This window comes from Oncorhynchus kisutch, linkage group LG12 (genome assembly GCF_002021735.2).
Source record: "Oncorhynchus kisutch isolate 150728-3 linkage group LG12, Okis_V2, whole genome shotgun sequence".
Taxonomy (NCBI): Eukaryota; Metazoa; Chordata; class Actinopteri; order Salmoniformes; family Salmonidae; genus Oncorhynchus; species Oncorhynchus kisutch.
Window position 1 is genome coordinate 16,237,655 of NC_034185.2, and position 12,351 is coordinate 16,250,005.

A 12,351-nucleotide genomic window follows, 5' to 3' on the forward strand; every position below is an offset into this window, starting at 1 on the left:
GTTAATGGTAGAGAGAGGAGGTTAATGGTAGGGAGGGGAGATTAATGGTAGAGAGAAGAGGTTAATGGTAGAGAGAGAGAATGTTAATGGTAGAGAGAGAGAGAATGTTAATGGTAGAGAGAGAGCGAGAGGAGGTTGATGGTAGAGAGGGGGAGATTAATGGTAGAGAGAGAGAGAGAGAGATAGATAGAGAGAGAATGTTAATGGTAGAGAGAGCGAGCAAGCGAGTGAGAGGAGGTTGATGGTAGAGAGGGGGAGGTTAATGGTAGAGAGAGGGAGAGAGAGAGAGAGAGAGAGAGAGGGAGAGAGAGAGAGAGACGGTTAATGGTAGAGAGAGCGAGGGGAGGTTGATGGTAGAGAGGGGGAGGTTAATTAATGGTAGAGAGAGAGAGAGAGATAATGTTAATGGTAGAGTGAGAGCGAGAGGAGGTTTATGATAGAGAGGGGGGGAGGTTAATGGTAGAGAGAGAGAGGGAGAGAGAGAGAGGTTAATGGTAGAGAGAGAGAGGAGGTTAATGGTAGAGAGAGAGGAGGTTAATGGTAGAGAGAGAGAGAGAGAGGTTAATGGTAGAGAGAGAGAGGAGGTTAATGGTAGAGAGAGAGGAGGTTAATGGTAGAGAGAGAGAGAGGAGGTTAATGGTAGAGAGAGAGAGAGGAGGTTAATGGTAGAGAGAGAAGAGGTTAATGGTAGAGAGCGAAGAGGTTAATGGTAGAGAGCGAAGAGGTTAATGGTAGAGAGAGAGGAGATTAATGGTAGAGAGAGAGGAGGTTAATGGTAGAGAGAGAAGAGGTTAATGGTAGAGAGACAAGAGGTTCATGGTAGAGAGAGAAGAGGTTAATGGTAGAGAGAGAAGATGTTAATGGTAGAGAGAGGGAGAGGAGGGAGAGGTTGATGGTAGAGAGAGAGGAGGTTAATGGTAGAGAGGAGTAGAGAGGAGGTTAATGGTAGAGAGGAGGTTAATGGTAGAGATCTATCTCTCTCTCTGCTCACCTTCTTAATGGTGGCAGTGTACTGGGCCAGCATGCTCTGGTCGATACCCTCGATATGTTTGACACGTTCACACACTGTGTCTGTGTTCATGGAGCTCAGGAGGATGGCCGGGGTCCCCGACACCACCGAGGCTGAACCCTGACACACACAACCAGGTCCAGAACACACGTCAATTACCAGATAGAGGAGTCAACTAACAGGTAAAACATGGCTTATTGGTTAATACAGTATGGCTACATTTAATGGAGGTCAAGATTACATTTCTCAAAGGTATCATGTGCTGTACTCATCAATAGTAACTTCTGCCCATTTGAGTAGAAATGCAGTGATATAAAATATAATAGAATGGGAATTCCATGCTGAAACACTGATATCTGCAAAGGTAACACAGGAAGGCCCAGTGAAAGGGGAGAGCAACATGAGAAGAATGTAGGGAACATAAAGCATCAGTAGGTATGAGAGAACTACAATATGATTTCATCTCCAATGGGTTGTTGATGAGTGGAGCTATCCTGAGGGTGAATACAATATGATTTCATCTCCAATGGGTTGTTGATGAGTGGAGCTATCCTGAGGGTGAATACAATATGATTTCATCTCCAATGGGTTGTTGATGAGTGGAGCTATCCTGAGAGTGAATACAATATGATTTCATCTCCAATGGGTTGTTGATGAGTGGAGCTATCCTGAGGGTGAATACAATATGATTTCATCTCCAATGGGTTGTTGATGAGTGGAGCTATCCTGAGGGTGAATACAATATGATTTCATCTCCAATGGGTTGTTGATGAGTGGAGCTATCCTGAGGGTGAATACAATATGATTTCATCTCCAATGGGTTGTTGATGAGTGGAGCTATCCTGAGGGTGAATACAATATGATTTCATCTCCAATGGGTTGTTGATGAGTGGAGCTATCCTGAGGGTGAATACAATATGATTTCATCTCCAATGGGTTGTTGATGAGTGGAGCTATCCTGAGGGTGAATACAATATGTCAATGGGGTTAATAGAGGTTAGGTCCAAACCAAACGTTGTCAGTGAGTGGATGAGAGAATACTGTGGGGTAAAAAATTAAATAAAACTTGGATGTAATCTGTGACATCACTTCCTGCTATCTACTATCACTACTAGGCTACTCACTAATTCAGGAGTTAGACCATACACTCTTAGAAAAAATGTTTCCGAAAGGGTTCTTCGGCTGTCTCCCCATAGGAAAACCCCTCTGTGGACCGGGTTCTACATGGAACCAAGCGGGTTCTCCCCTAGTACCAGAAAGGGTTCTACAAAGGGTTTTCCTATGGGAATAGCCGAAGAACCCTTTAAGGTTCTAGATAGCACCTTTCTTGCTAAGAGTGTAGAAATAGAATCACTAGAACAGCCCCTCAGACCATTGACTTGACTGAGGATGTCTGTTCTAGTAATTAACCGGTGATACACACCCAGTATCACAGTAACTTTGAGTACGGATAGAATGTACACAGAAATACATGGTGCAGGATTATTATTATTATTCACTTGTCAAACAGGTTAGTTTTAGGTCTTTATGAAACCACAGGCTGTATGTTCAACGTCACTGACTCAGAGTAGGAGGACGGTCTTCAGAAGACAGGGTTTAGGTAAGGAGAGTTCAGCTAGAAGGGCCAGACAAAAATCAAATGTTTGAAATGCTTATAGAGACTTGTACAAGTGTTACAAATCTACAATGTATCTTACAAAGTTATAAAACATCTGTAATTGTAAATAGGTCTTAAATAGTATGACAGAAGCAGATCAAAGATTTCACTAGTCAGCCGCCTTGTAGCATCACTTAGTGCCCTAACAAGGGAGCTACACTAGTGTCACAAAACCAGCTTTTCAGCTACTATACTGGATGTGCAGTTTTTTGATGGCGTGAGCAGAACATACGCCACTTTATCAAGTGTTCTCGGGTGTGAGCCACACATGACAAAAAAAATATTATAAACTGGTGGTTCGAGCCCTGAATGCTGATTGGCTGAAAGCTGTGGTATATCAGAGGTATGACAAAACATTTTTACTGCTCTAATTACATTGGTAACCAGTTTATAATAGCAATAAGGCACCTTGGGGGTTTGTGATATATGGCCAATATACCACAGCTAAGGTCTGTATCCAGGCACTCCGCGTTGAGTCGTTCATAAGGACAGCCCTTATCGTGATATATTGGCCATATACCACACCTCCTCGGGAACTTCCACCCAGGTTTCATTGACATGAATGGGAGCTTCTTGCGCTCTGCAAAAAGGTATTACTCCAGTGTAGCATGCCTGTAACTCCTAGTTCCCATTCAAGAGAGTGGGCTAGAGTTTCCAAGGTGCATGCTGGGATTACAGAGGTCAGATCCCTTCCGAAGGGGGTCAGTTTTGTCGGTCTAGGTCTAGTTAGGAGGAGTTAGGGAAAACATCTGAATGGATTCAGTACCTGCTTCTTTTTCAAAGACGGTACCTTAAACTGCTTGGAGGGAGGAGAGAGAACGAGAGGTGGAGAGAAACAGATGGAAGGGTGAGGAGGGAGTGGCTACTGCAGGTGTTCACCAGAGAGGGATGTGAGGAGAGAACATTAGGAAGACACACAGATGCCAACATTATCGTCTTAGGAGAAAAAAACATTAGGGAAACATACATATCTTCAAGAGTGGAGAGAGGAAGAGAGTGGAGAGAGAGATAGAGAGAGAGGAGAGAGGAAGAGAGTGGAGAGAGAGATAGAGAGAGAGGAGAGAGGAAGAGAGTGGAGAGAGAGATAGAGAGAGAGGAGAGAGGAAGAGAGGATGAGAGTGGAGAGAGAGATAGAGAGAGAGGAGAGAGGAAGAGAGTGGAGAGAGAAAGAGAGTGGAGAGAGAGATAGAGAGAGGAGAGAGGAAGAGAGTGGAGAGAGAGATAGAGAGAGGAGAGAGGAAGAGAGTGGAGAGAGAGAGAGGAGAGAGGAAGAGAGTGGAGAGAGAGATAGAGAGAGAGGAGAGAGGAAGAGAGTGGAGAGAGAGATAGAGAGTGGAGAGAGGAAGAGAGTGGAGAGAGAGATAGAGAGAGAGGAGAGAGGAAGAGAGTGGAGAGAGGAGAGAGGAAGAGAGTGGAGAGAGAGATAGAGAGAGAGGAGAGAGGAAGAGAGTGGAGAGAGAGAGAGGAGAGAGGAAGAGAGTGGAGAGAGAGGAGAGAGGAAGAGAGTGGAGAGAGAGATAGAGAGAGAGGAGAGAGGAAGAGAGTGGAGAGAGAAAGAGAGTGGAGAGAGAGATAGAGAGAGGAGAGAGGAAGAGAGTGGAGATAGAGAGAGAGGAGAGAGGAAGAGAGTGGAGAGAGAGGAGAGAGGAAGAGAGTGGAGAGGGGGAGAGAGGAGAGAGAGAGGAGAGAGGAAGAGAGTAGAGAGGAAGAGAGTGGAGAGAGAGGAGAGAGGAAGAGAGTGGAGAGGGGGAGAGAGAGGAGAGAGAGAGGAGAGAGGAAGAGAGTAGAGATAGAGAGAGAGGAGAGAGGAAGAGAGTGGAGAGAGAGAGGAGAGAGGAAGAGAGTGGAGAGAGAGAGAGGAGAGAGGAAGAGAGTGGAGAGAGAGGAGAGAGGAAGAGAGTGGAGAGGGGGGAGAGAGGAGAGAGAGAGAGAGAGAGAGAGAGAGAGTGGAGAGAGGAAGAGAGTGAGAGGGGGAGAGAGAGGAGAGAGAGAGAGAGAGAGAGAGAGAGAGAGAGAGAGAGAGAGAGGAGAGAGGAAGAGAGTGGAGAGAGAGAGAGAGGAAGAGAGTGGAGAGAGAGATAGAGAGAGGAGAGAGGAAGAGAGTGGAGAGAGAGAGGAGAGAGGGAGTGGAGAGAGAGAGAGGAAGAGAGTGGAGAGAGGGAGAGAGAGGAGAGAGAGAGAAAGGAGAGGAAGAGAGTAGAGAGAGAAAGAGAGAGAGTGGAGAGAGGAAGAGAGTAGAGAGTGGAGAGAGGAAGAGAGTAGAGAGAAGAGAGAGGAAGAGAGTGGAGAGAGAGATAGAGAGAGAGGAGAGAGGAAGAGATTTGAGAGAGAGAGAGGAGAGAGGAAGAGAGTGGAGAGAGAGATAGAGAGAGAGGAGAGAGGAAGAGAGTGGAGAGAGAGAGAGGAGAGAGGGAGTGGAGAGAGAGAGAGGAGAGAGGAAGAGAGTGGAGAGAGTAGAGAGAGGAAGAGAGTGGAGAGAGAGAGAAAGAGTGAGAGAGAAAGAGAGAGGAGAGAGACAGTGGAGAGAAAGAGGAGAGTGAGGGCATGCCTTCATTGTGACTATGAGAATAATGTTTTTGATGTCTCTGCGGCATTCAGTGTTTTTTAGGACAGTTGGATGCTGTCATAGCAGGGTCAATGTTTCTGTGTTTCTAGTTTCTCTGTGTGTTTGTGTCTGTGTACAGAGTTCTAAATGATCATTTTTGATTGGTGGCACGCACTGGTGCTCCCAAATTTAAAAAGTTAGGAGCACCACATGAAATCTAGGAGCAGATACAGCCTACACAGCCTATATCGGGCCTATATGAATTCTAGCTACTTTTGAAGCACATGTTGAGCTAACATGTAACATTGTAAAGAAAACTAACATGTAACATTGTAAAGAAATTAGGTTATTATAAAAGCTACAATTTTGATAGGAATAACGGTTATTGAAATGACATAATAATATGTGGAATAATAGGTTTCGACATTGTGTTAAAGCTTGATTTTCCTATTTAGATGGATTACATTGAAGTGTACACCGTCTCTTAAAAACGTCAGATTTGTGATGACAAAATGCAAGAGATACAGTGCCTTGCGAAAGTATTCGGCCCCCTTGAACTTTGCGACCTTTTGCCACATTTCAGGCTTCAAACATAAAGATATAAAACTGTATTTTTTTGTGAAGAATCAACAACAAGTGGGACACAATTATGAAGTGGAACGACATTTATTGGATATGTCAAACTTTTTTAACAAATCAAAAACGTAAAAATTGGGCGTGCAAAATTATTCAGCCCCTTTACTTTCACTGCAGCAAACTCTCTCCAGAAGTTCAGTGAGGATCTCTGAATGATCCAATGTTGACCTAAATGACTAATGATGATAAATACAATCCACCTGTGTGTAATCAAGTCTCCGTATAAATGCACCTGCACTGTGATAGTCTCAGAGGTCCGTTAAAAGCGCAGAGAGCATCATGAAGAACAAGAAACACACCAGGCAGGTCCGAGATACTGTTGTGAAGAAGTTTAAAGCCGGATTTGGATACAAAAAGATTTCCCAAGCTTTAAACATCCCAAGGAGCACTGTGCAAGCGATAATATTGAAATGGAAGGAGTATCAGACCACTGCAAATCTACCAAGACCTGGCCGTCCCTCTAAACTTTCAGCTCATACAAGGAGAAGACTGATCAGAGATGCAGCCAAGAGGCCCATGATCACTCTGGATGAACTGCAGAGATCTACAGCTGAGGTGGGAGACTCTGTCCATAGGACAACAATCAGTCGTATATTGCACAAATCTGGCCTTTATGGAAGAGTGGCAAGAAGAAAGCCATTTCTTAAAGATATCCATAAAAAGTGTTGTTTAAAGTTTGCCACAAGCCACCTGGGAGACACACCAAACATGTGGAAGAAGGTGCTCAGGTCAGATGAAACCAAAATTGAACTTTTTGGCAACAATGCAAAACGTTATGTTTGGCGTAAAAGCAACACAGCGCATCACCCTGAACACACCATCCCCACTGTCAAACATGGTGGTGGCAGCATCATGGTTTGGGCCTGCTTTTCTTCAGCAGGGACAGGGAATATGGTTAAAATTGATGGGAAGATGGATGGAGCCAAATACAGGACCATTCTGGAAGAAAACCTGATGGAGTCTGCAAAAGACCTGAGACTGGGACGGAGATTTGTCTTCCAACAAGACAATGATCCAAAACATAAAGCAAAATCAACAATGGAATGGTTCAAAAATAAACATATCCAGGTGTTAGAATGGCCAAGTCAAAGTCCAGACCTGAATCCAATCGAGAATCTGTGGAAAGAACTGAAAACTGCTGTTCACAAATGCTCTCCATCCAACCTCACTGAGTTCGAGCTGTTTTGATAGAGACATACCCCAAGCGACTTACAGCTGTAATCGCAGCAAAAGGTGGCGCTACAAAGTATTAACTTAAGGGGGCTGAATAATTTTGCACGCCCAATTTTTCAGTTTTTGATTTGTTAAAAAAGTTTTAAATATCCAATAAATGTCATTCCACTTCATGATTGTGTCCCACTTGTTGTTGATTCTTCACAAAAAAATACAGTTTTATATCTTTATGTTTGAAGCCTGAAATGTGGCAAAAGGTCGCAAAGTTCAAGGGGGCCGAATACTTTCGCAAGGCACTGTATGTCATTCATTCATTGCTATGATCATTGATCTCCTGAAGAAGCTGTCCCTTTTCCTATCCTATACTGGTAGTAACCAGGTTGTTAGCTAGCTAGCCAACGAGGAAATATGACTGAACAATGTGTAAACAAGTGGTTAACGCACAAGTAGTTTTACAACGGCCCACGACATGGTTTATGAATATAAAAGTCGATCCCGGCGATTTGCTACAGATACATATGTCGGATATGAGACCAAATTCGGATGCACTTTAGAGCCCTGTCTGTGTGTGTGTCTGTGTGGGAGGGAGATGTCTGACAAAGAAAGAGAAAGGGAGAGTGGAAGCATGTTTCTGCAATAGGGGGTGGGTTATCTGGTGAGATGAACGTCTCTGATAGAATCCGGAATGTTCTGATGTTCAAACAACCCAAATCAGAAGGTTCAAACAAGCATATATAAGCTAATGAAATTTGAAAGGACAATCATTTCTCTCTCTATAACATGGTTATACATCCATTCTAGATCAACTATCTCTACTCACTACCTCTAATACTTACGAGTCCACTGCTCGGATCCCGGGGAAAGCCACTTTTAAGTGGGAATGGGCGTGGTGGAGGAGCATGAACAGGGAAACTGCCCACATATTGGCGTGGCAGCTGGTAAACATGATGGGGAAAATATGGCTGGAGGGAAGGGGGGAATACCAGGAAGAAAGGAAACACATTTAACATGGGGTAAAATTAAAAATAAATTAAAAACACTTAAATATGAAACCAGCGTAACAATTGAGGTGTCTGAGATATGAAATACAGACTGAAGCAAATTAAACAGCCACAGCATGTCAAATACATACATACATGCGTACTTAGTGTACGTATGTATGTATGTATGTATGTATGTATCCATGTACAAACAAGGGGTCACACAGTACAAACACCTCATCATGTTACAGCACAGAGACTTCAACTTAAATTGGAACTATAAATAACAAGACAGCTCTGCAAATTATAAACCAGAAGTGTCCCACAAAATGAGAATGGGGACGATAACAAGGTGGGAAATGTAGGCAAAGGAATGTGTTAAGGTCCAAAGCCCTTTGCTTTATTACAGAGGCCGTCAGTGATCGCCTACCAGGCAGCATACGACTGAATGAGTTAACTGACACGAGCCAGATGATCTACAAGTGAAACTTTGGTCATTCCGTTTGGAATCAGGCCCTTCTCAGTCCTATATAGAATAGCAATGTCCTTGGCGACATGAGGGTGTTCTTTCTCATACACTCACCCTGTTATAGAAGGGGTGCTGGGGGCCAGCCATACCACTGTAGTTGCTGCTGTGGGGCGGTGGGGACACCAGCCCTGGGGGGTTGAAGTGCCCATTGAAGGAGGTGGAGGGGGTGCAGGCGGACATGCCTGACTGCTGGCTGTAGACGGAGGTGGGGCGGGGAGCAGCTTCCTGCAGGGGCAGGCTGGGATAGGTCACCGCTCTAATGCTCATCTGTTCCCTGGCAGCACGCACGTCTGGGGGGAAAGAAGAGAGACAGGTAAAGAGAAATGTGTCATTAAATGTTATAATGTAATTCATAATGTAAAGTCCGGGAAAAAAGTTGGATCTGCACATAGACATGAAACCATATGACTTACTGTAACTGTGATGACATCCAAAAGACAACAGTTGTATTCAGATTGCCTACATCATATCGACAAAAGGTTCTGGCCTGACTTGTGTGGAACCCTAATTACTTGACACAGACACAGCTAGCTATGCTCGCCCTCACCTGCAGCATGCACGTCTGGGAGGAGAGGAACGCAGACAGAGAAATGGAAAGAGTTTAAATCAAAACAATTGAAATCTAAAATAATAACATCAACTCATCTGACAAATTCCTGATACATTCCAAAATCTGCAAGTTGTTATTAAAGTTGTAAAGAGAATGGATGCCTGCATAATATTTCCAAAACGTATTGGAATTATTTGTCTGGAACCCTGATTATTCGGTGATATGCTCTCCCTCACCTGCGATGATCTCTCGTAGTTTGGGGTCGAGGTTGACGGTGCAGGGTAGGAAGGTTTTGATGTCGCGTGCACTGAGGACGGGTGTCCGAGAGGAGAGGAACACCTCGAAGCTACGCACATCCCCGTCAATCTCCAACAGGGGCTCCACGTCTTTAGTGGTGGGAATGTTCTTGGAGATCCTAAAACAGCAGAGGTAAGACTGAAGCCTAATGAAGACAGGCGAGGAAAGAGCTATAGCTCTTCTACACTGAAAGGTTGCTTCTTTAGTTTGACATTCTGTGAGCTTCATGGATTAGTCTTTTGAATGACATATTATTGTATTTGGAGTGACAATGAAGGACATTTGAATCATTCAGTGGCAAAAACGTAAATAGAACATAAGTCATTATTTCTTTTCGGCAACACACTTTTACACACGAAAAACCACCCAACTTTATTTTGCAGCAACTAAGCTTCTGTCTGAGAAGTAATTGACATTAAAATACACTAATCCAACCAATGGGATGCAATTATAATGACGATTCAACCAATTGAACTAATCCTTATTGCCCAGTGACTAATCTGACTGTTTCATCACGTCAGAGATTTTGTGTGTTCCAAATGGCACCCTGTTCCCTATATAGTGCACTACTCTTGTACAAAAGGAAAATAAAGGGGGATACCTAGTCAGTGGTACAACTAAATGCATCAACTGAAATGTGTCTTCTGCATTTAACCAAACCCCTCTGAATTAGAGAGGTGTGGGGGGCTGCCTTAATCGACATTCATGTCATCGGTGTCCAGGGGAACAGTGGGTTAAACAGCCTTGCTCAAGGGCAGAACAACAGATTTTTACCTTAGTCAACTCAGGGATTCGATCCAGCAACCTTTCAGTTACTGGCCCAATGCTCCTACCCACCAGGCTACCTGCCATAGTGCACTATATAGGGAATAGGGTGCCATTTGGGATATAACTCTCTCAATGGATCAGTGGGAGTAAATGTATTCTTTTTTCGATAATAACTTTTCCACTGTGTCTCTTTGTGAAAATGTAGTTCTTCTTTGGCCTCACATTTTCAGACAGATCTTTCAAAATGAAATAAAACCCTCTCTCACGCAACTAAACAGTTCCTAAGTTCTATAATTAGGACAGGTGTTTCAAAAAGACATTTTAAGGTTGGGAAAGGGGATTGGGGATCTACAGTATATTACCTCTGCTAGATGGTCTTGAGGGGGGCCCAGTTTTATAGGGGTAGAGGGGGATCTACAGTATATTACCTCTGCTAGATGGTCTTGAGGGGGGCCCAGTTTTATAGGGGTAGAGGGGATCTACAGTATATTACCTCTGCTAGATGGTCTTGAGGGGGGCCCAGTTTTATAGGGGTAGAGGGGGATCTACAGTATATTACCTCTGCTAGATGGTCTTGAGGGGGGCCCAGTTTTATAGGGGTAGAGGGGGACTACAGTATATTACCTCTGCTAGATGGTCTTTGATGTAGTTTTACGGGGTCTCTACATTACCTCTCGTAGATAGTCTTGAGGGCGACCTGGTCAGGGATGCCTTCAGTCTCCTCCAGGAACAAGATGAGCCAGGAGGTCCTGTAGGGCCACGTCTCAGTAAGGTTGATCCACGATGCCAGGCGGTCCCAGTTAAACATAATCTGATTTGCCCTCAGCAGACGACCTATAGACAGACCAGCATTGTGTAAGTCAGACTGGACAAAACTAACATGCTTTCCTCAATAAAATTCATCCATAATCTGTATGGTCCATTGTGGTTCATGTAGTAAACTCAGTGAGTAAACTTGTGGTAAACAAAGTGTGTGCGTTAAAGTGTGTGACATCCCTAATTTAAAATGTCGGTACCAGAAGAAGGGGTGTGTGGCTAAAAGGCACGATGGGCGTCTCTCTCCAGAATGCTCTTTGTGCTCATTCATTGTTTCATTGTGTGAATTCTTTGCCCTTTTTCTTCATGGTTATTTTTTAAATATATTTTTCTTCAGCATGCATAGAAGTACAAATGTGTACAAATGTAGGCCTATAAAAGTTACCATTTGGGCATGTCTGATAGTAGGCAATTTCTTTAACTCAACACCACTTATGACCAGCTGAGCCTCTCAAAGTATGTATTTTGTCACCACACACAGAAAGCCAACAGTGTTGTACATCCATTGTGAATGACCATAGTTCCTCACTGTATTTGAAAAATCTTTACAACATCAGACTTCTCGATGGGCTTAACTAACCTCTGCGCCTTGGTGTGAAATAGCAACATATTGCTGATCCCATATCTCCAGTGGAAACGTCATAAAATGGGCTGAACACTTCTCTGAACACAAATACAGCTGTGTCTGGGAGACAGTGAGGGCCCAGTTGAAACAATGTTGCAAGTTCACTATAGCAGAGCTCAAGCCAGATAGAGAGAGGCAGAGGAGAGAGATTAATGCTATTGACTGAACCAAATGCCACGCGTAGCAAATGTGATTTATAGAGGATATATTTTCATCAGGATATTTTCTTCTTCAAATATAATTTTGGATCTTTTTGATATTTCACATATTTTCAGCAGATCCGAGGTCCATGGCCACCGAGAGTGATCCGACCCGGGATCCAAGGGTCCACACCAGAAATGTGGATCCGACAGGTTCAGATCTCAGGTAATCGAGTTCGGGTATATCTGTGATGACCTCTAGTGTGTGTCTGTGCGTGTGCATGTGCAAGCGTACATGTGGGTGTGCATGTGTGTGTAGGTGTGTCCATATGCGTGTGTGGACGCGTGAGTCAACGTGGGTGTGTGTGCGTGACCCACCCGTGACAGAGACGATGTTGAGCAGCCTCCTCATGGTCTGGGGGCTGATGTCACTGAACCAGTCTTCTGTCACCAGCAGCTTGCTCAGGTCAAAGGACATCTGCCGTGTCACCGTCCTCTGCATTTGACGTCGCCGGTACGTGTCCTATGCAGAGACATATGGTTGGGTGGTATCCAGAATACCATACCGGGGTGTAGGGTATTACTGGAAGTGCAAAAAGGTGCGCTATTTACAAAAATATATATAA

General features: G+C 44.1%; 1 protein-coding gene across 7 annotated transcripts in view; it reads right to left on the reverse strand.

Annotated features, from left to right (window-relative positions):
- LOC109901341 (kinase D-interacting substrate of 220 kDa B) overlaps positions 1-12,351 on the reverse strand; it is a 56,404-nt gene that overhangs the window by 9,134 nt on the left and 34,919 nt on the right. For 3 of the 7 annotated variants that reach the window (XM_031836977.1, XM_031836975.1, XM_031836976.1), the window contains exons 21-27: positions 12,104-12,248; positions 10,816-10,978; positions 9,316-9,494; positions 8,584-8,819; positions 7,857-7,982; positions 3,433-3,462; positions 992-1,129 (exon numbers count right to left, since the gene is read on the reverse strand). In XM_031836977.1, the coding sequence (XP_031692837.1) occupies positions 992-1,129; positions 3,433-3,462; positions 7,857-7,982; positions 8,584-8,819; positions 9,316-9,494; positions 10,816-10,978; positions 12,104-12,248 (1,017 nt within the window). The remainder of the gene's footprint in view (positions 1-991; positions 1,130-3,432; positions 3,463-7,856; positions 7,983-8,583; positions 8,820-9,315; positions 9,495-10,815; positions 10,979-12,103; positions 12,249-12,351) is intronic. The other 4 variants (XM_031836980.1, XM_031836979.1, XM_031836981.1 and 1 more) reach the window with 2 other exon arrangements.